The sequence below is a fragment of the Pristis pectinata genome, chromosome 17 (genome assembly GCF_009764475.1).
Source record: "Pristis pectinata isolate sPriPec2 chromosome 17, sPriPec2.1.pri, whole genome shotgun sequence".
In the NCBI taxonomy this organism is placed as follows: domain Eukaryota; kingdom Metazoa; phylum Chordata; class Chondrichthyes; order Rhinopristiformes; family Pristidae; genus Pristis; species Pristis pectinata.
In genome coordinates, this window is record NC_067421.1 from 33127768 (window position 1) to 33151552 (window position 23785).

At 40.2% G+C, this 23785-nt stretch overlaps 1 protein-coding gene across 1 annotated transcript in view; it reads right to left on the reverse strand.

The window, feature by feature from the left end:
* Positions 1-14503: 14503 nt before the first annotated feature.
* The window catches only part of ptpn11a (protein tyrosine phosphatase non-receptor type 11a), a 42012-nt gene continuing 32730 nt past the window's right edge, over positions 14504-23785 (reverse strand). The window contains exons 12-14 of the mRNA XM_052032140.1: positions 20940-21007; positions 20379-20530; positions 14504-14620 (exon numbers count right to left, since the gene is read on the reverse strand). Coding sequence (XP_051888100.1) covers positions 14564-14620; positions 20379-20530; positions 20940-21007 — 277 coding nt within the window. The 3' untranslated portion in view covers positions 14504-14563. The remainder of the gene's footprint in view (positions 14621-20378; positions 20531-20939; positions 21008-23785) is intronic.

Sequence of the window (23785 nt, forward strand, 5' to 3'; positions counted from 1 at the left end):
AAAATGCCCACAGCTGAGAGCATGCTCACTCAGTGACAGGTCCCTGCTGATCACCTCCGGAAACCCTGTGCCACACACACAGACATTGGCTCCTCTCAGTGGTCGCCTCACCTTTTCGTTGGGACCTTTACTGGTATCTCTTTCAGGTGGAACCAAGGAAGTATTTTTAATGTTTAATTTTCTAAAATACACTGAACAGTTAATTGGTTGGGATATCAGTTTTTTTTAGAAAATGAGTTCATGGGGTCCAGATGGGCACAGGACATGTATGTATTTTGGAAGATATGATATTAATACTATAGTTTTATATGTAATTATGTGATCTATCTTAACTTGGGTAATGGTGATGTGTTACAGATAGTAATAGAATAATTGGTTTCCATGGCAACAGGATTCACTCATGCATTTCTTAAGTGGACAGCAACTGACCCCCTTTATCCCCTTAAATTGGTTTAGGTACAAAGGCTGTAAAACACCAATACAAACTACCCTTCCTGGATCACCTGTGGAATAATTAATCAAATTGTTTAAGAAGGGGATTCGTATCTGGTATGTGGTTCTATCCAAGGTTAAGCATTGATAGCTGCACATTGAAGAGCAACATAAGATGAGAGATGGACTTTGAGATCTTGCATGGAGCCTTACATAATAAAAACAGCCATTGATCCAATTGTTAATATATCTTAGCATGGACTCAAATAAGCACATTTAATCTCCCAAGGAAGGTTCTGAAAGTGTCTTCCTGGTCCTTCCTAAAAAAAACCCAGAAATATAACAAACTTCAGAACATCCTGAATGGCTACTTCTTGGGATATACATCTTTCCAAGAAAGGTAGCCATTCAAAATGTTTTGCAGAAGCTGTGACTAGTTGATGTCATGTAGAAGACTGATGCTTAAACTGATGTTGTTTTAGTTTGACAGTGATACACTTGGTCTATCAGAAATTATGAACCAAGAGTTTAATCTAATTATGCTTAATTTCTGGGATGGGTCATTGATGTGGATAGCAAAGGACAGAGTCAAAGGTGGAAGGAGAAAGGAGGAAATGTTTGGGAATGTTAAGACCATATAAAAATAGTAACAAGAATTTGGGAAAGTGAAGCATCGATGGAACTAATTATATCCAGGGCAACTGTAAAACTGTGAAAAAGCTGACAGTGGGGTGGTCAAATAAGACAAAAGCAAAATAATGGAAATGTACATATTTCAACATATACTTGCAAGGCAAACAAATCACACTGATCTCAAATCATGTTGTTAGATTATTTAAGTACTTAGTTTGCCAAATTATCTGCAGAATTGACAGGTGTGATTGAAGAAGGAGCATGTCAGCATGCTGCAGTCTGAGATAGATCATTATAGTGGTGTTTTAACTGTAAAATATTTCTTCTTTCCTGCAGTTCCTTAATCTAGAGCAGGGATAAAAAAAGATTCTGATTTTTTTCAATTAAATTACTAGTCACCCACTGCTTGAGTGTTTTAATTCTATCAAGACAATATTTTCAGACAACACCTCTCTCTAAGTTTTTTTTCATAAGATGTGGGCATCACTGGTGAAGCCATTATTAATTGCCTATCACTAGTTGTCCTTGAGAAGATGATGATGAGAGCCGCCTTCTTAAACTGCAGAAGTTTTTGTGAAGGGACTCTCACACGGCTGTGGGTTAAGAAGTTCTGAGGTTTTGACTCAGCAGCAATGACAGAATAGTGGTGTATTTCCAGTCAGGATAGTGTGAGAGTTTCAGGGTAACTTGGAATTAGTAATGATCTCTTGTCCCTGTAGCCCTTGTCCTTTTGGATGGTAGAGTTTGTGAGTTTGGGATGCGGTTGAAGAAGTCCTAGCAAGTTAATTTTGTACTCGGTAAATAATTTTGTATTCAGAAAGAGTTGATGTTCAGGATTGTGGATCAAGTGGACTGCTTTGTGCTAGAGAGCACTGAGCTTCTGAGGTATTGTTGGAGCAGAATTCTTCTGGAAAAGTGGAGTGTTCCAACACACTCTTGACCTGAGCCTTGTGAATGGTGGAAGAGCTCTGTGGAGTCAAGAGGAGAGTCACTCACTGCGGAATACCAGCCTCTGACCTGATCTTGTAGCCACATTTGGTATGTGGCTGGTCCAGTTGCGTTACTGGTAAATTGCCACCACCCCCCCCCCCCTTAATGTTGACAGTCTGGTATTTGGAACTAATGCCATTGAATATCAAGGGAAGATAGATTTTTCCCTTGCTTGAGATGGCTATTACCTGGCACGTGTGGGGTGAATCCCACTTTTCAGCCAAAGCCTACGCAGTTCTTTTTGCATGGGTTGCTCCATTTTCTGTGGAGTTGCAAATGGAATTAAATACTTGGCAATCATCTGAAAATAACCCAATTTCAGCCTTTTTGATGGAAGGAAGGCCATTGATGAAGAAGTTGAAGATGTTTTGGCCTAGAACACTGTAGAGGAATTCCGGCAGTGATAACCTGGGATTTCTATGATTGACTCTACAGCCCTGACCACCTTCCTATAATGTACTGTGCTGCTGCAAAATAGCTAATTTTCATGGCATTTATACCCTAGGTATGTATGCTCATGACAACATTACCTTGAACTTGAACTTGAACTTCTTTGCATTTTGTGAACAGGCCATACCTTGGCAATACTACAGTGTCAGGCAGTTGCCAGTGTTGCGACTGTACTGGAATTCCTTAGCTAGTGAGAAAATGAGCTGCAAAAGGAATGCAAAGAGGCTGCAAGCAATATAGTATTCAAGAACATGGCAGATGGAGTAAAATGTGGAAAGTGTGAAGTTGTGTATTTGAGCGAGAAGAATAGAAAACATGGAAGATTATTTAAACAATGAGGGACTAGTATTTATTGGTGTATAGAGGAATCTTGGTGCAATGGTTCATGAGGAGAAAATAATAAATAGACAGGTTCAGCAAGCAGTTAGGAAGGAATATGGGATGTTGGTCTTTGAGATTTTGCTGAGATCATCACCCTGTTCAACCTGTAAAGGAAAGCTAGTGTGGTAAAACAACATAACAGAGTCATGCCAGCAATTCAGGACTGAAGTCCAAAGGAAGATCCGTATCAGCAAAAAAATAGTGGTGGCAAGAAAACACCAAGGTGATTGAGTTTTATGCTGATAAACATGTTTATGGCAAAAGATCCTGTGGTCCCACAGCACTCTGAGGCAAAGATGGCTTGACACCAAGAAAAGCAAAGACAAATGGAAGGAGCAGTTGGAGACACTCATTAACCATGAATCAACTTTGACAGATGCCACTACTGAATCGATCCCTCCCCACTGATAGAGAATCTGGTATAATGAGAAGTAGGTCCCTTTACAATCTATGACAAAATTAAATTGGGGAACAAGTAAGTAGCAGAGAAGGTAAACAAATATTTTGTGCTTCTTTGTGGAAGACGCCACAGAAAACCTCCTGGAAAAAACGAGTTCTGTAAGTCTAGAGTAAATGCAGTTTCAAGAAGTTAGCATTGGTTAAAAATAAAATCAGTACTGGAAAAAATAATGGGATTGAATAGTGATAAATCCCTAGGACTTAATAAGATGCCTGTCTGGGTTTTGAAGGAGGTGGCTGTGGAGATAACGGATACATTGATTGTTATCTTTCAAAATGTGATAGATTTGGGAGCGATTCCCACAGATTGGAAGGTGGCAAATGTAACCCAACCAATTAAGGGAGAAAGAAAACAGAACGGTAGACTGGTTAGTTGACATCATTGCAGGGAAAGTGCTAGAATCTATAACTAAGGAGATGGTAACAGGGCATTTAAAAATAATAGGATTGGACAGAATCAACATGGATTTATGAAGAGGAAATCATATTTGAGAAACTTGGAATTATTCAAGATTTTAACCAGCTCAGTAGATAAGGAGGAAACCTCCTTGATGTGGTGTATTTGGACTTTAAGGCGGCCTTCAATAAGATGCCACAGATTATTAAACAAAGTTAGAGGGCATGGTACTAAGGAAGAATATAGTAATGTGGATTGATTAAAGGACAAAAAACATAAGAGTAGGAATAAACAGCTCACCTTTTGTTTGGTGGCTGTGATCAGTGGGTGATGCAGGGAGTGGAGCTGGAGCCCTGGCTGTTAACAATTAATGTCAATGGACCAAGTGCAATATATGCAAAATTGCTGATGATACAAAAGCCAGGTTACAGAGTGGGTAGTGAGAAGAGTGCAAAAACACTTCAAGGAGACAAAAACCGAAAATACTGGAAACACTTAGCAGGTTAATAAGCATCTGTGGAAAGGGAAACAGAGCTAACATTGTTTGAACAGTTCTGATGAAGGGTCTCCAACCTGAAACGTTAACTCTGTTTCTCCTTCCACAGATGCTGCCTGACCTGCTGAGTGTTCCCAGCATCTGCAGTTTTTTTTAAAAATTTTCATTAACCGAGGCTTCAGGGAGATACAAATGGATTAAATGGATGGCAGATTAAGTAAATTTAGGAAAAAAAAATGAGGTTTCCCATTTTGGTAGAAAAATATAGATAAGTGTAACATTTTAAAATAGTGTGACATGGAAAGGAATTGATCAGAGGGGTCTCTGTCGTAGTGCACTTACGCAAATGTAACATCAGCCTTTAATGCAAGATAATATGAGAACAAGAGAGACCAAATGATCTTCTCCTAATTCTATTTCTAATGTTTCTTATGTTTAGAGCCAGCCTTAGGCCTTGTATGTGCCACAGGACAAATCAGCATTAAGGGGCAGACTTTGTTAACAGTTGAACACTTCTAACATCACAGTTACCACCCCATTCAAGGTGCTCATTGGGAGATTCATCACAAATCACCAATGGGCTTCATTTTGGAAAATGCTCTAACACGAGAAGGGCAGTGGTTGATGCAGATAGAAGAATGGGGCAGAAAGTCATGCAGGTAACAGTTTATTTGCAATTCTTAAAGTGGAGGGGAAGGGAAGATGTCTGGTGGTGTAAGCTCATTGAAGGTGGCAGGAGTTGTGAAGGATGTTGCATTAAATGCAGAGGCTGGTGGGGTAGGTGGTGAGGACCAGGGAAGTGCTATCCTTTCTCTGACTGGAAGAAGGGTGACAGCAGAGCTGTGGGAAAAAGATGAGGTACAGTCAAGGGCTCCAACTCTGGTAGAAAGGAAGCTATTGTTAAGGAAAATGGAAAACACTTCAGAAGCATCTGTATGGAAAGTCTCATCACAGCAAAAATGACAGGAACCGAGAGATTGGAATGAAGATTTACAGGAAACAAAGGGTTGGAAGTATAATTAATATTGCTGTGGGAGTCTGTGGGCTTGCAGCATGAACAACTATTACAAGTCCAAAGACTCTCTCAGCTATCTTGACTATATACCCCCTGTCCCATCGATTCCTCCCCTACTCTCTCTACAACTTAAAACTATTTCTTCACTTTCCCAGTAAAGAATCTTTGACCTGAAATATTAAGTTTCAATTTCCACAGATGTGGCCCAATCTCAGTGTTTCCAGCATTGTTTTTATTTCATATTGCTAGCATCTGTGATTTTTTGTTGATTTTTTAATTATTATGGAAGAATCTGGGATGTTGGTCGATTGAATGAGACAAACTACATCAAGACATTTTACTACTTGAACAGTGTTGAACTATCTTGAACAGTGGGAAAATGTACAGGTGCTCTGTAAAATATTAAATGAACCATTTCAGAATTGGTTCAAAAGATTCCTAATTGAAATTCAGAATTGAATTTTTCCACGAGTTGTAGAAGTGTGAAACACTTTCCCCATCCACCCCCACTGAGACAGGATGTCAGTTCAATTGAGTAAGAGATTTTTGTTTAGCACATTTCATGGTTGTAGGGATAAAAGGCAATCAAATGCTATTTAGGCATGATTTACTTAGAAGGATTGCATAGGTTTGAGGGGCTGAATAGCCTGTTAAGCAATGCAAATTGGAAAATTAGTTGGGGAAAAAGCTGAACATTGTGGTATGATCACCTGGAAGTTGTAGAACAAGTGGTATGTAGTTCAAAAATGCAAATATTGCTGCTTTCAAATAATTGATAGAAAGTGAGTGAAGACTGCGGCACTGTATTGGTTCACCTGTAAGGCAGTTTATATTCATTTTCTTTCCCACTTGTCTCCCGGAAACTCCAGTTCTACTGTGCAACAAGGTCAAGGAGTGTTGTGGGATTTGATAACCTGCCCTAGTAACATTCAAGAGTTTGCAGGTTTCTCAGTCACACAAGGGAAACACACAACCTGGCACACTCCTATACTGTTGACATTCACACTTGCAGCAAAGGTCACTAGATATCACTCAGGTGCAGAGACTTGCTCCATTTCAAAGACAAGGAGCAAGTCAGACATTGGGAATGTGCCCATTTGTTCATACAACCCAGACCCACACTGAACAGATTTACTCAAGATCAATAAATGGAACTTATTCAGACATCAATTTATCAACTTTCAACAAAGATTACAGGCTTGAAAATAATGTTCCTTGTTAACATTAAGTACCTAGTCCAAAATTTCCAAGTACAGAGAATCAAAGAGTTAATCAGTAGATATCCAAATTTACTTGAAATGAAGGGATTATTTTTCCCACCCAAGTGACCTCAGGAAATTTAGTTCATCATGCCACAGAGCTATCAATATCAATTGGAGCTGGGCTCAAGAACACAAAACATCCTTGAGATTAAGACATCAAACAACTCATGGATTCAGCAGAGAAGCCAAGGTTTAAAACAAAAGTGGTCAGGTGATGGCAATGCTCACTTTCAAATGGTTGTCAGCAGGAAAGACCAAGGAAGCATGCAGTTTTACACTAAGTTCTGGGATGAACAAAATAGAGAGTTTGCAACAAGCTATTATAATAGTGAATGGAAGGTGCGCATTCCTTGGTTTGGCAGGTCATACAAGCATTCATATTAATGTGTACAACTCCAAAGAGGAAAGATGACAAGCAGATACTCAGCTTATATAAAATGTCTTTATTCCTAATTTTAGATCTGATACATTACAAATACATTTATACTCTGATAATCAGCTTATGTAGCTTTAAAATCACAGCATGACTAGCAAAAAGAAATCAACTACCACCCATATATACTTTTATAAATATAGGAAAATCATTTACTGTGTCTGTACATAAACTAGACATCTGAATGGTATGAATTTTGACAAAATGTGAAATTACAGGATGGATAATAAAAAGCAGATGTCATTTATAATCATTGCACCATTATTCTGATTGTTTACAATGGGTTATTCAATTTGAAATTCTGTAGATAAACAACCAGCCCATGTAATAATCTGACACATTAGAGCAATTCAATTCACATTAATAGGCCAACTGGTTACATCCAGGACTTTCTAAAAGTTATTTCTTCTCTCTTATTTTGTCAATATAAGTGTTATGAAGTTGAAAGCTCGTTCACGATGTAATGTCAACTCCAGATTAATGCAGTAATGAACCAAGTGCAGAATTCCAAATTCATGCAGACTTCCCAATTAATATTCAAACAGAAGAACTGAACGAGCTGTTACTGGTTTTATGTATTAGAAGTTCAACACACAGCAGCTGGGCAATGTGGGTTCATTCCCAGGCCAGAATTCATGCTCTCAGGTGTCTTAGAGTAAAGAGACAGCGAGCACAGGCCAGGATCCTCCACGCAGATGGAAGGCAGGAAAGAAATGTTTTGTAATGTCCTCATGTGGCTTCTCCCAGCTGGGTGACAGACCAACAACTGAGGCCTGGTAACAAATCACAATCCATGCTCCAGCATAAGACTGTCATAAGCAATGTGGAGCTAAAAGAATTTTAACCTCACAAAATATTACAAAATTCTGATTCAAGCATAAAATCCTTCAGACAACAGTCGTGCTTAGTAAATAATAAAATTCATCGTCACATTTTAGACACTTAAATAGTTCTGGCATGAAATGGTTTAGGGAAAATTTACTCAGTCTAGTTTACTCCAAAGCCATAATGTTTAGAGTTCCATTTCAAGGTCTTAAAATTCTTTTGATATTGTCAATATATATTTAGTTATGGCCTGATACGACAGCTTCATGGAAAAAGACTATCCAAGTCACAGTATCACTGGAGAAAGGCCACCTGCAGTATCCTAACAGCAGAGGGCAGGGGGAACTCGTACATTGCCACTGAGCTCTTCCACTTCCTGTTAGATTAAGTTTACCCAGTGGCTTTGGCACATAGGCTAAAACACTTGTGGTTCAAGGTAAAATAAGTTCATTAAAAAATTCTAACATACTTCATTGTCATGACTTGAGTAAATCATGTGCCCGATCCTGTTTTTGACCAAGTACAAACAATGATTTCTGTAAGGATTTGCCAAATGTCTGTTTTGTTATAATGGGCACTACAGCTTTGAAAATACCTATTTAATGCTTTCCCACAAAGAAGAAAATGGAGGAGCTGCAAACAGTCTTGCAGGACATCACTTTCTCTTTCAAGGATTCTTCAAAGTTGGGGAGTAATGTCAGGATTAATGCCATATAATCATTTACCCATGATCATGAATCTACACATCTATGCAGGAATTTCCATTGGGTCTGGAATATGGCTTACTGTCCTACATATGGTTTGGTGGGGTGGAGGGAGGTCGGGAGATAGCAGGGACAAAAGGGGAAAGGAACACTGGCTCTGCCAAGCCCTGGTCATAGAAGGCCCAGCATTGGTGTAGTGGGGAATGTGAACATGCTGCTATTCCTGACCTAGGGTACAGGCCATTGCTATCTGGAATGGACATGCAGAGATCCCAGTCAAAGGCCTATTTCACTCTACTGATGCCAGCAACACTTGGGTTGAAAAAGTCGTGGTTTCTATGGCCTCTATCCTCATCTCTCTTGAAGGGAGATGGGATAAACAACATCCTGAAATGCTCTTCTTGTACTTGGTCTACACATTGATCTGTGGTGTAACTTCCTCTTAAAGTGATTTCGGTTTCACAATTACCAGAGACAGGCATGCTAGAGATGCCCCTTCCTGTGCTTCTGCTGGTTTTAGGGAAATGCCAGGCCAGGGTGCTGCTGGCTTCAAGATTCAGTTTCAAAAGTACAGCCACCTGATCCATTGCTTCCCAGAACACTAGAATTCAACGGCTGTTGGATACCATTAATTTGTGCCAATCTGAGGATTGAAAAGCTTCATATAAAACAATGTAGAAAATAACATGTAAATTTTACATACAAAATGTTTAAATCAAATAAATCAGTCTTTGATTAATTTGTGTGGAACATACACATCCTGTAATTAATACCAAATGGCAAAGAATTTGGGAACACAGCTTGCTGGGAGTGATGGGATTATAGGCAGACATGAGGTTTTACACATGGGAGGAAGATCATTTGTTTCTGGGTGGAGATCAGCACACCTTGGAGTACCCCAGCCTTGCAGCTTACCACATGATGCACTGAATACGAAAACTGAATTGTTACAGGGTGAATCCAGGCAAACTGTTCATCTGTAAACTGTAGCTTGGGATACAAACTAAACTCTAATCCCACTGGCATCCTAACTGTATATCATGTTCCCTGGCGAGCAAGACCCATGTTCATCGGAGTTTAACGGTACTAAGGCTGCTGGTTTCTCTCATTATTACAAGGGAGAGCAACCTTGTTGGCACAGAATAAAATTAAAATTTTTGATATGAAACAAATACACATTAGCACACTTCTATTCTCCAACACAGCATCAACTGTAACAGCAAGGTTATGCCCAGTGAATCATTTTCTTACAGAGCAGATTTTAAAAAGCCTCAATACATACAGCAACTTAACACAGAGGGAGGAATTTGAGGCAAAATCCTGTGTGCAAATGCCAACAATCCCTCTTTTTAAAGCTGTTAATTGAAACAAGGAAGCAAAAGGTACAACACATGACACTTTCATGGTCTGACATCAATATCACTGAACTTGTTAAAGGCAAACTATTTAAAAGATCCAAATGAACATACGATTTTCTACTTAACCTTACTGGGTTATTTTTAAAATCTATTCATCATTTAAACAAAAAGAATTAAAATGAGTTCAAGTTCTCAAAGAATTATTGTGAAGTAAATGACTGCAGAGAGGTTATGACTGTAAAAAAGGCACTTGGGTTCCACATCAGTAAAATACTGAAAAGCAATGCAATGGATGCATAAAGTATGGTGAAGCTTTATGTACTAGTACAGAGCATCTTCTGAAATTGGTGAGGCTAACTGTTCACTTTTAGTGTCTAGATGGGGAGGGGTGGGGAAAGAAAGTAATTCCATGATACTCTGAACTAAGCCTTCGATGGTAGTTTTTCATTTTACTCACACCCGAAGTGTTTTCATTTTTCCTCTGCTTTTCACAGCCACCTCAATTCTCCTAAAGGAAGTGGGGGTGGGTAGAAGTGGGGGAGGGAAAGCACAAAAAAACAAAACTAAAAATGTCAAGCAACATTCCTGCCATTTCACAATACTCATTCATTTCTTTAAGATGTTACTCAGTAGTATAATAAAATTTCTCTGGGGCCCTGGCAAGTCTCAATGGTGTGTGGGAACCAGTGTCCTGGCAAGCCAGATGTTGAATTAGAGATTTTGGAATATTTGACAAGCGATTAATGGAGTTTTACTGTATTCTACACTTGTAAGAAAGACTACAGTTGAAATTTACACCATTTAATTTGATTTCTAAGTAAATCTATGGAAGAAAAAAGTACCCACACAGGATCAGGGTATTGGAATCTGGAGCACAGAGTGTGCCTTAGCAAGCAGATACAACCACACTCCAGAAACACACAAAGGGAAACCAAATGTAATGACATCATTGAGAAAATTAGGACCTGTGAGACTGCAAAATTGTACATAGTTCCCATTTCTCAATGATTTCTCCTTCCAGCTTGTTCTCCTGGCACTATGCATTACATTTTCCCCATGCTGGGTTGGAGATCTGCTCCCAAACCACTTGCAAATTCTGGTTGTCAGCCAGGATCAAGAGGATTCAGTTCCCCTCAGCTCAGTCACTATACATCATCTGCTCTGAGTAAAAAGTCTATGAATAAAACTCCAACTTTGTTACTTCAAATCTCCCTTCATGTTAATGAAAATATACTACCATAGTAACAATGTAAACAGTAGTGTGCTTGTGTAGAGATACAATGGAATAGGGTTTAAAAATTCTTTGCAAATCCTCGCTGGTTTAGCGTTCACCTGTCTTTCGTGATCAGGCGTCAACAGAAGGACCCAGCTTTGGTGTTGACTAAATTAGCTCCTCTTAGCTATGCAGCAAAGAGGCCTATAATTGATCTGCATCAGGGAGAGGGAACAAAGGTTCTAGCCCCACATTTGTAACCCAGTGACACCACTAAGTGCTTGCACAGTTAAGACTGTGTTAGGCATGATGCCTCATACAATGGGAAAGGTGCCTTCCTTACTGATATGATGGATGGATGAACCCGCCTGTAAATCTTTAGCCCAAACAGGTCAATATCCTGAAAAGGGTCAACAAACAATCTGCTGGAGGAACAGTGCATCAAGCAGAATCTGTGGGAGGAAAGACATTTTCGACATTTCAGGTTAAAACCCTGCATCAGGGCATGAAATGTCGACAATTCCTTTGCTCCCACAGATGCTGTTCGACCCTCTTGAATTCCTCCAGCGCATTGTTTGTTGCTCCAGATTCCAGCATCTACAGTCTCTTGCATTTCCTGAAAAGGGTCAATGATCTTAGGAAGAGGCAAGATAATATTACACTATAGAAAATGAAGGTTGTGTCAGATGTGAAACTAATATTTTAAAAACAGAAGCAACTGTTAAATAGCTTACTGACTCTCAGAGTCAGGGTCATACATTTTGGACACCAAGGTAATAGGTAGGAAGGTTAAAGGACTGGATAGACTGATCATACTGAATGGCACAGGAGGGACTGTTATGAAATGCTTCTGCTCCTACTGCTTATGATACACCCTTTTATTAACAATCACTATTTGTGAGTGAAGTTTAAGAGAACGGTGGAACTGTATGGCAGTGAGCATCAACACCTTCAGGAAATGTTTTTTTTAAAACTAAGGTGGTAGGTAATAAATCTTACCTTTTCTTTCCATTCCGTTGCAAACACTGGGCACACTTTCATCTATGGCCCTTTTGCTGCTGCATCAAGCCAACATTTCATATATCCTGCCACCCTCATCTTCATCCTGCATCAAGAGACCACACAAGAACATTAAGTAGTAGAAGTAGGAGTTCGTCATTCAGTCCCTCATGCCTGCTCTGCCATTCAATAAGAACACAGCTGATCTCTTACCTTAGCATCACTTTCCTGCCCAAGTCTCATATCCCTGGATTCCTTAATGGCATTAAGCCAAATGTATCACTACCCTAGCTGGCCATCACTTGACTGCTCCATTCTCATCCATACCTTTCCACCCACCACCTCAGTATTAATCTCATTTACTCCAATGAAAGCATGACAATTTTTTCCTTCATCTCCATCATCATCAGGATTGGTAGCAACAGATTAGTTGTAGCTGTGACTATAGTCCAGCAAAAACAATTACACATTACAGTCATCACATCCTGTAAACACCAGTAAAAGTGCATTTTAAGAGATGGGGTGGTGAGGAAAGAACTTAAAACAACAACTTCACTAGTATTATTAGCATCTTGATTGGTTCTTTCTCTCCCCCAAAATGTTCAGATATTAAATTTCATATGATACGAATTCAAGGCTAATTCACTGCTGCTCTATTTTAATTAATGCATCCCTGCCTAGATTATGTAAATGCCCATTTCTTATCCCTATAGGATTAAATGCAATGTGCACTGCTGCAAAGTTAACCACCATAACAACTTCGCAGTACTGAATAATTACAGCTGCAATACTTATGAGGAATAACTAATAGCACTTCACAAGTGACAATGATTTAATTCACATATTTTTAACATTGCTAAATGCAAATGTTTTACTAATCAGTCTTTTTTATTTAAAAAAAGCAATCTCCAGCTGCTACCAGGAAGGGAATACACGCAGGCATTACTTGCAATAATTCACATACAATGGTTCAGTGGGTTAACATTAAGCATTTAATGATATCCAGCAATTTCATTAAAAACATCTCAATTTCACTTCCAACATTTCTCCAAATTGATCTCAGAGATTAATTTTCAGTCAATGTATTCTGCACAGCTCAACACCATCCATATTAGTAAGAGTCTACAAGCAGGAAAGTGCTGTTTATATGATGGTCAACTTTCACCTCGTGAGAACTCCCATTATGAATGTTAAATTAATTATACTCCCTGTGGGATTCACTGAACCATTTACATATTTGAACAGAATACGATTAATTATCCTTTGCCAGTACACTGCAGAAAAAAAAATCAAGTTAAATAAGGGATGCAGAGCCAAGCTTTGTTAAAAAAAGAGACCTAAAGGAAGCAAATAAAACCTGCCCATCCCCAAATGAAATAGTGCTCCAGTGATACTTATGAGAGGACCAATAAATTACAGGTACTGCAGCATCATTACTTGCCTCCAGCAGCTTGTCCACTTTCAGCACAAGTAATGATCTTAAACTTTAAATGAACCTGAAATCAATGCTGCTTTTAATACATGCCAAGGGAACAAAGGACCAGAACTTCTTGCAGCAGTGCATCAAGCAACATCTGCCATTAATCAGACTTGCTCCCGTGCTCTGCAGATCAAAATATTTTTAGTTCACAGGTTTGTTGGAAGTGCTGATAAGAATGCAACAAGGAAAAGAGGGGTATCTGGGACCTGAATGAGGAAAACAACATGGCATTTCCTTAACCAGTAAGACTGATGAATCAACGGAAAAATTAGGAAGGGGTGTGTGTTAGAGACAGGGATGGGAATGCAGGTGGGAGGGAAATGCCAAGTCTGATTCAAAGAAAAGTAGTGAGAGGGGTACAGGAAGAAATAATGGATTGAGAGAGCTTAAGAATAAGAAAGCACAAAGACAGAGAAAGAAAGAGAGAGACATTCAAAATCTGACTTTTTTTAAAACATCTCCAAAACAAAACAAGTTTGAAACCAGAAGAAATGAGACTGCACACTCAGTGGCAGAAACATCAAGTGGCTCCATAAAATTAGGGGAATTTTATCTCCAAAATGTCACACAGAGCAATGAAAACACTATTTGGGAAACTACAATGATCTTTCAAAACTGTGATGATCTTTCAGAGTCCCAAGCAATTATATCAATATTTGCAGAATATCTCCAATGAGGAAGTTTTGGTACCATTGATTAGGGTTCATAGTTGTTCATTGGGGTGATAGATGAGCTTGAAAGCAGCCCAAAGGGAAAGAATTGTCAGTTTAGGCATTCAGCACCAGAAACAACAGACCTGGCACAGAATAAGACACCCTCTATTTTACTTCAGTTGTACGAGGGCACTGAATACTGCTGCACAGTGAATTATATTTCTCCAACTTTGGCAACAAGCAAATTAAGAGCAGCTTTACATTACATACTTACAGCTACTATTGAATGATTTGATGCTATACAAAGGTGAAGGACTGCACTTACTCTGTACACACTGGATTGGGTGTGCAGGGAGGGAAAGGACTCTGATCTCCTCCACACGTCAGATCTGATAAGGAATATTTGATGTTTGTGTATTCACGGCCTTTATCTTGCTTTTCTGGAAAAGAGGCAATGTCCTTGTTAGAATGTTGATGGAGAATTGTTTACATAAGAATTTGTTCAAATACAAGCAAAGTCACTTTTGGGATTTAAAAAAATTCTGAAAATAGATGGGCCCTTCTTCCCATGCTCACAAACTTCACTGTACCCTTCATACTCTCTGCAGCACCGAACCATGCTGCAACTCAGCTCAACCATCTGTGATGGAGCAAACACTATCAGTGTAATGACAGAGAAAATCCACTCACTTATATAAAAAATGGGTCTAAGTGTTTTAGAATCCCAACCAAATCTGATCTATACCTGACTGACAATTATTTGGACCTGTGCAAACAACAGGAGAGCTGGGCTACAAGGGGATTTCACAACTCATCTGTTTGCTTGGGTAGTCCAACATACTGTAGTTTAATAGCACCTTCTGAGGACGGGATTGAGTTAATGTGGATTTATGAAAGGAAAATCATGTATGACAAAGCTGTTGTTCTTTTCTGAGATTGTAACTGGAAGATTATGGGGAAACCAACGGTTTGGTGAATGTGGACTTTCAGAAGACCTTCAATAAGGTGCCACACAAGGGGTTATTAAGCAAAATGAAGAGTGCATGGAATTGGGAGTAATATACTGCCATGGATTCAGAATTAGTTAATGGGCAGAAAACAGCAAGAATAAAAGGGTCTTTTTCAGGTTGGGAGACTGATTAGGGTACGTCAATGATTTGCGTGAGCTAACCAAATGTGATCTATCCAAGTTTACCGACAACACAAAGCTGGGTTGTGAGGAGGACATCGAGAGGTTTCAAGGGGATGTATTCAGGCTAAGTGAATAGGTGAGGACACAGACAGAGGGAAGATATTGAAAAAAAGAGAAGTCATGCACTTCAGTCAAATAAATAGAAAAATGAAGTACATTTTTTTTAAAAAATGGCAAGAGTTTAAAAGGTGTTAGTGTTGAGAGAGACCTGGGTGTCCTTGTACAGTTAACTTGCTTTACCTGCTCATATTCAGGAAGGCAAATTGTGTGTTGGCCCTTATTATAAGAGGGTTTGTGTATAAGATGTCTACTACAATTACATAGGGCTCTGGTGAGACCAGATTTGGAATATCATGCACTGGTCTGGTCTCCCTATTTGAGGAAAGATATACCTGCAATGGAGAGAGTACAATGAAACTTCACCCGATTAATTTCTGGGATATAGTGTCTGTCCTTTGAAGAGAGATTATAGAAACTGCACCCATATTCCCTGGAGTTCAGAGGAATTAGAGGCGACCTCATTGAAATATACAAAATTCTTACAGGGTTCGACTGAGTAGATGCTGGGATGATATTTCCCCTGTCCATGGAATGCAAAACCTAGGGTTGGTCACAAAAATCAGGGCTTTGCCATTCAAGATTGAGAAGAAATTCCTTCACCCAGAGATTAGTGAATCTTTGGAATTCTCCACCCCAACAGCACCATAGAGGCTTGGTCACCATACATATTCCAGACAGATCAATAGATCTTTGGACATTAAGGGAATCAAGGGACATGGGTTTAATGCAGGAAAGTGCCACTGGGCTGCAATCTCAATGGCACTTTCCTGCTTTAAACCCATGTCCCTTGATGGCACAAGAGTCAAATGCTTCCATTTCTTGCATCTTAAATTATACCCCTACATATTGACAACTTCACAGGAGGAGGCTAGTCAACCCATTGACTCTATGCTGGCTCAGAGCAAAGCAAGCCCATCATTCCCATTCCCACTCTTATTTCCCTGTCGCATGCCTATCAACCTTCCCCTTGTCCTGTCACCCGACAACACCAGGGACAATCAGCCTACCAGCTCAACTTTGGGATATGGGAGGAAACGGGAGCACCCAGGTGATCCCACGTAGTGAAAGGGAGAATGCGTAAACTCCACACTGACAGAACCCAGTCAGGGTTGAAACTGGGTTGTTGGAGCTGTGAGGCAGCAACACTAATGGCTATCTCACTGTGCTGGCTAATATAAAATATGTCACTCTAAATGTAAAGTCATAGGGTCAGAGTCATACAGCACAGAAACAGGCCCTTCGGGCACCATATCTACTCCTACCTTTTTGCCCATTTACATGAACCCCATTTTCCCCACATTAGGTCTGTATCCTTCTATACCTTGCCTATTTAAGTATCTGTTGAAATGTCTCAAACACAGTGATTGTATTTGACTTCACCACATCCTCTGGCAGCACTTCCAGATATCAACCATTCTCTGTGAAATAAAACATTTCCCTCAAATCCAGTTTAAAACTCCTTCCTCTCACTTAAACCTACACCTTCTTGTTTTTTGATATCTACCATGGAGATAAAGATTCTGACCATCTACCTTATCTATGCCTCTTGTAAATTTTATACACCTCCATCAGGTCACCCCTCAGCCTCCTTTGATGCAGGGGAAAAATTCCAGCCTATCCGATCTCTCACCATGACTAAAGTCATCCAATCCAGGCAACATTCTGCTAAATCTCCTCTGCACTCTCTCCGGCACAACTACATCCTTTCCGCTGTGTGGCAACCAGAATTGTTCACAATACTCCAAGTGTAGTCTAACCTGTGTTTTCTAAAGTTGCAACACAACACCCCTATTTTTATATTATATGCCCTAACCCACGAAGGTATGCATGCCACATGCCTTCTTCACCAACCTATGTTACCACTGTCAGAGAACAATGGACTTGAACCCCAAGGCCCCTCTATTTATCAACATTCCTTGGCATCCTACCATTTACTGTACATGTCCTACCCTTATTTGACCTCAAAATACATCATCTCACACCTGTCAGGATTAAATTCCATCTGCTAATGCTCTGCCCAACTTCTATCTGATCTATATCCTGCTGTAGCCTTAGACAACCTTCCTCACTATCCATGCACCACCAACCATTGTGTCATCCACAAACTTACTGATCGGAGCTCTTTCATTCACATCCAAGTTGGTCATAGCTTAGATTAGATTTTTATTAGTCTCATGTACATCGAAACACACAGTGAAATACACCTTTTGCGTAGAGTGTGTTCTGGGGGCAGCCCGCAAGTGTCACCATGCTTCCAGCGCCAACATAGCATGCCCACAACTTCCTAACCCATACACCTTTGGAATGTGGGAGGAAACCAGAGCACCCAGAGGAAACCCATGCAGACACGGGGAGAACATACAGACTCGTTACAGACAGCAGCCAGAATTGAACCCGGGTCGCTGGCACTGTAATAGCGTTACTCTAACTGCTACACTACCGTGCGGCCCAAACAACATCACAAACAAGGGTCCCAGCACCAATCCCTGTGGCACACCACTGATCAGAATAACATCCTTCCACCTTTAACCTCTGGCTCCCATCACAAAGCCACTTTTGGATCCAATTAGCCAGTTCACCTTGGATCTCATATGCCTTAACCATCTGGAGAACTTGTAAGGTATTTGACAAGATCCTGCAAATCCATTTGGATAACATCTGCCATCCTGCCTTCATAAATCCCTCCTCAAAAAAACTCAATCACATTAATGAGGCAGGATTTCTCCCACACAAAGCCATGCTGACCATCCCCGATCAGCATCTGCCTTTTCAAATTTACCAAACCTTATCCCTTAGGATTTCCTCCAATAATGCCCCATCACTGACGCAAGGCTCACCAGCCTGTAGTTACCTGGCTTATCCCTGCTGCTATTCTTAAATAAAGGAACAACATTACCCAGTCTTCTGGCACCTCACCTGTGGCTAACAAAGATGCAAAAATCTCCATCAGCTATTGCCTCCCGGGATAGATCGTAACTGGCCCTGGGGATTTATCAACCCTTATGTCCCACGACATCTAACACTCCCTACATAGCCTGGCTCTACACTTTGATTACCCTTTGGTTTCTCAGGGGACTTGCTCTTTCCCTGGCTACACTCTTGCTCCTGATATGCTTAAAGAATATCTTGGGGTTCTCCTTAATCTTGCATGTGAAGGATATTTCATGACCCCTTTTTGTCCTCCTAATTTCTTTAAGCTCTCTCCTATGTACTCTATATTCCTGAAGAGACTCCCTCTTGAAGAATAGAGAATTGATCAATTACTACATCTACCTACTCTATAAAACAAAGTATTAGATAACTTTTCTCTGACAAAGACCATTTATGTCACAGTGCATCTCCATTCCTCCAATGAAAGGTGGAAGGCAAGCACAATTTTCTTCTTTATGCCAAATATCCCCTTCTCAGTGATCTCAGTTTAAGGGGTTCTTGGACTTGTGGTGCAGTTGTACCAAACTGGGCCCATTATTTTTGCAACCAAAGCGAGAAGCAAAATTCCTACATACAGCTCCAAGGAAATTCAGTGGTACTTATATTAAAATTCTTCTTCTAAAACTTAGTGGACTCTCAGCCATGCGGCTACTATTCCAGCCCAGGTACAACCAGTGAAAAACAGCCTGAATACCACACATCCAAAAGTATACAGATTTTTCAGGAGTCATTGATGAGCAAACTGGGTTGGAATAATGGTTGTGTTCTTTAATATTTCAGAAATACTGCAGCAGTTGCAATATTCCACATGCCACAAGAACAGATCAGCTAATTCAGGAGATTCAAACCGGAACACTATGGTATTCTTGGTTCAGTTTCACATTGGGAAATGCACTGCCCATGGACATTATACTTTTCCATGAAATGCATATTTACAGATGCACAAATGTTAAGCAAAGTGATAGTGAAGATTTCTCAGAGGAGAACAAAGAAACTAATTTATTCATACTTATGGCATTAAAAATAAATAGGTAAGTGGGCCGAGGACTGACAAATGGTGTTAAATCCAGATAAGTGTGAGGAGCTGCATTTTGTGAAGTCAAACCTGGGTAGGACTTGTACAGTGAATGGTAGTGCTGTGGAACAAAGGGACTTAGGAGAACAGGTATAGTTTGCTGAAAGTGGTGTCACAGGTAGACAAGGCGATGAGGAAAGCATTGGGCACACTGGTCTTCTTCAGTCAGGGCACTGAGTATAACAGTTTCGATGTTATGTTGCAGTTGTAAAAGACATTGGTGAGGCCACACTTGGAGTATTGAGAACAGTTTTGGTCTCCCTGTTATAGGAAAGACATCATTAAGCTGGAAAGAGTGCAAAGATTTACAAAAATGTTGCCAGGACTCTCGGGTCTGAGTTGTAGGGAGAGGTTGGGCAGGCTAGGACTTTATTTCTTGGAATGTAGGAGACAGAGTGATGACCTCAGAGGTGTATAAAATCATGAGGGGCATAGATAGGGTGAATGCACACAATCATTTTCCCAGGGAAAGAGAACCAAAAAGTAGAGAGGGTACAGGTTTAAAGTGAGAGGGGAAAGATTTAAAAGGGACCCGAGGGGCAACTTCTCATGTAGAGGGTGGTGCATACATGGAACAAGCTGCCAGGGCAAGTAGTTGAGGCAGCTACAACAATGATATTTTAAAGACAATTGGATAAGTACATGAATAGGAAAAGTTTAGAGGGATACAGGCCAAATGCAAGAAATGGGACTAGCTCAGGTGGGCACCTTGGTTGGCATGCGCGAGTTGGGCTGTTTCCATACTGTATTACTCTATATTAAGCTTCATTCCTGAGCAATAGCTGAGCAGAGTGGCCAAATGGGTGAAGGTATTTGTCCAGCTCTTCCTAATTTGTTATTTTAATGAACAACCTTTAAACAGTAGTGAAAAGACAGTTTGTTGAAGAGTATTTAAAACAGAATTTGTGTTTAACATTGCTGTCTGCTGCACACGTTGTACCTGCTCCTCCTCGATCCGACGCTGCAGTGTTTCAATGTAGTGCTGAACAGCCATGTAAATGAATCTGTACTGAGCCTCTGTCTGAACCATCCCAGAACGCTGCGACCGCACCATCTGGATACTCTTTGGAACATCGATGTCACAGTCCACACCTAAAGTGTGCATTCCACATTACACAGCGTGTCCCAGTGAAGGTTTATATAACAAGCCATTCCCAAAACACAATTTGCAAAATATACTACAACATATTCCAGTGCAATATTCACACAAACCACTCAGTCACATTCAAGAGTTGCCTTTCATACACAGCTCCAAATATGCACCAGTGTTATTGCCTTTCACCTAAACAGGTATCTACATTTGTCTACTGGATAAGAGATACTTATAGGCTTTTCAAAGTAGCACGGCACACAGGACCCACTTTTAAACCTGCTGCAGACTAGATTTAAGAGCAGTAATAAGTGTTACGTAGCTAAAGCTCATGTCTTTTGGACTTTAAGTTTTACTTAATGCAAAACATCTACAGTAATAGGACACCTTGCAGGTACAGCATATACGCACCTTTCTCTCTGATAATGTCAATCAGGATGTCGATCACAATGAAAGTCCCTGTGCGTCCAATCCCCGCACTATTGGAAAAAAAAGATGAGGTCAGTATCCAATACATTGAGCTCACTTGAAAATAAAGATGCTAACACATCAGCCAATTCAATTTCACAGACCAAAATCATAGTTAAATATGCACTTGCAGGAAGTTCATATTGTGGTATTACACAGGAAAAGTTTTACCTGCAGAATGCAAGATTAATTAAAGGAGTGCTTGATTCTTAAAATTATTGCAACAAATGAGTGATCTATGTCCAACCTCCAGCACATTGAAGCTTATGACAGAGAGAGATATTGTTTGAAGAGGGGAGAAGCTGAGGTAGTGAAAGTGGGAAGGTTAGTGGTCAAGGACGGAGGCAGGAAAAGAGTGGGTGAAGAGGGAAAGGTAGAAAGACAAAAACAAAAAGAAATGGATTCTTATTGCACTGTTAGAAAGGGTGCAATGAGCAAGGACAGAACTGGGCCCCTATGGTTGTTACTGTTATTGAATGTCCTAAAAATTATTTTGCTAGGTAGTGCAGGTAATAGAGGCAGCAAAATTTGCCCTGGGCTTGTTAGGTACATGACCTGCTTACGTACCAAGACATCAGGACACACACTTACAAACAAGACCTGGTGTTACACAAACTTCATTTGGGCATTGGTAGCTGCAGATAGAAAAGGATAGTCACAAGGAGCCTTTTCCAGGATAGGCAAGATCTCCAACTGGTCTACAGCCATGGTGTCTGGAGCATGGATCCTTCTACAGGTTAGCCCCTTTGAGAATTTTACTTCCTCCCTGGCTCTAAATCCCCACCAATACCATCCGATCACCATCATGAATGTCTTTTGGCCAACTCCACCATTGTTACCCAGCCAGATCATGTCACTGATTGGCATTCCTGACCCTCAAGTCTTGACTGGGTCACCATTCCTCCAACCAAAAAACTCCCAAGCCCCATTCCACAATGTCCAATCCAATCCAGGAACACCACCCCCCCCCCCCCCCCCAAATCCATCCCCATTTCTTCCTTCTCCTGCCACCAAGTCACCATGTCACTGGCAGCAACAACTTCGGGTCCAATGTCTTAGTCCATGCTAAACCAACCATTAGGGATACAAGACCAATGGCTCCAGTGAGTCAGCATCATTGTTCTGGAGATTTGAAAAACTTTGATGAAGGTGTGCAATCAGGTTTTCCATTCTTCCATTGAGTCAGCTTCCTCAGGAGAGGGACTAAGGTGTTTAAAAAGCCAATTTCATCAAGTGAGGGATGCTGCAACATGATCATTGTTCTGAGGGTTTATAAACCAATAATGAAGCTCATTTTTGTCCAGTGTTCCTTTGAAGCTGAGAAAAAGTTAATAATATTAAAGTGCTTAACTCCATTAGCATATCAATGTTTGTTTCTGTTTTTTACACTGACATGGACACAAGCTGTTTCACTCTCCCCAAAAGATTGCTTTCAATATATATAGTCATGTGTCAAAAAACCCCACACACAGTGACTGCATCATTCTATGATCAAGCGTGGCCCAGTGACAAGCTACTAACAAAGCATCAAATCTTATTTCTTCCACAACATACAGTTGACTCTCCATTAGAACAGCAGCTTAAAACCCTAATCGGCAATAGCATTCCAGACCCAAGCCCTGATCTGCACCCATCTGACCAATCGCTGGACAATGCTGAATAATTCTCAGGACATCAAATGAACACTGCCACAGCAGGATCAGCTGTAGATACTCCCTGCTGAATTTGCCAGAAATTCAGTGTTATGGTGAGCTACTGAATTCACTAGCTTCACAACAGGCCAGCTGCAGGGAAGCTGGGACTAAGAATTAATGAATTCACCGGCTTTAGGAAAAGGATGGCTAAAGGGAAATACGAAAAAAATACTGCACAAAACAATGAAATCATTTTTCATTCATCTCTCAAGTGAAAAGAAGCATTTTATGTGAACATCCATCATGCTGGAGAACTGGTTACTACACTTCATGGTTTGCCTGTGCTACTTTGTAAAGAATATGGTGCACAAAATGCAGAAAGTTAAAACAAAGTACATCAAGCAATAAGGAAGGCAACTAGCATATTGTAGTTTATTGCAAGGTGGATATAATGGTGTAATTGTACAGAGCTTGGGCAAGATCCCAAAGGAGTGCTGTGGTGCCATTTTAACCTGCATACTTCAGGAAGGATATAATTGCTCATTGCATGCAGCTTAAATTCACTCAATTGATTCCTGGGATCAGGGAGCGCTGAACATGAAGCAGAATAGTCCCAGACTTAGTTTGAGTTTAAAGAGGTAATCTTATTGATTATTAAAAGAAATGTCAGGGCAGATGCTAAGAGGTTGTTTCCTTTAGCCAGAAGCTCAAAGTAGAAAAGGCATAGCTTCAGGATAAGAGATTAACTACTTTGCTTTAAGAGAAGCAATTTCTTCAGAGCTGTGAAACTTTAGAATTCTATATCCTGGAAGGCTAAGGATGAGCAATGTTTGATATCTATTCATTCTGAACATGCAGGAGGCCAGATGAGGCAGAGAATCATCTGTGAGAGAGAAAGCTTGAAGGGGTGCTTCTTTTTGTTTTGATATTCCAATATTTTATAAAGTAGTTGCTTTAAAGTATGAAGAGTAGCTTGATGAATCTGGGAAAGTGAGAAGGGTGTGGACAGAGCTGCCCTTACTAAGAAAGTTCAAATCGCAGGGTTAACTTCTGCATTTTCTATTTGTGAACCCTGGATGACACATCCCTGTGACCGGTTTTACAATGGACATATCATAAGCTCCTTCACAGTAAGCAGACTGTTATTAGCAGGTG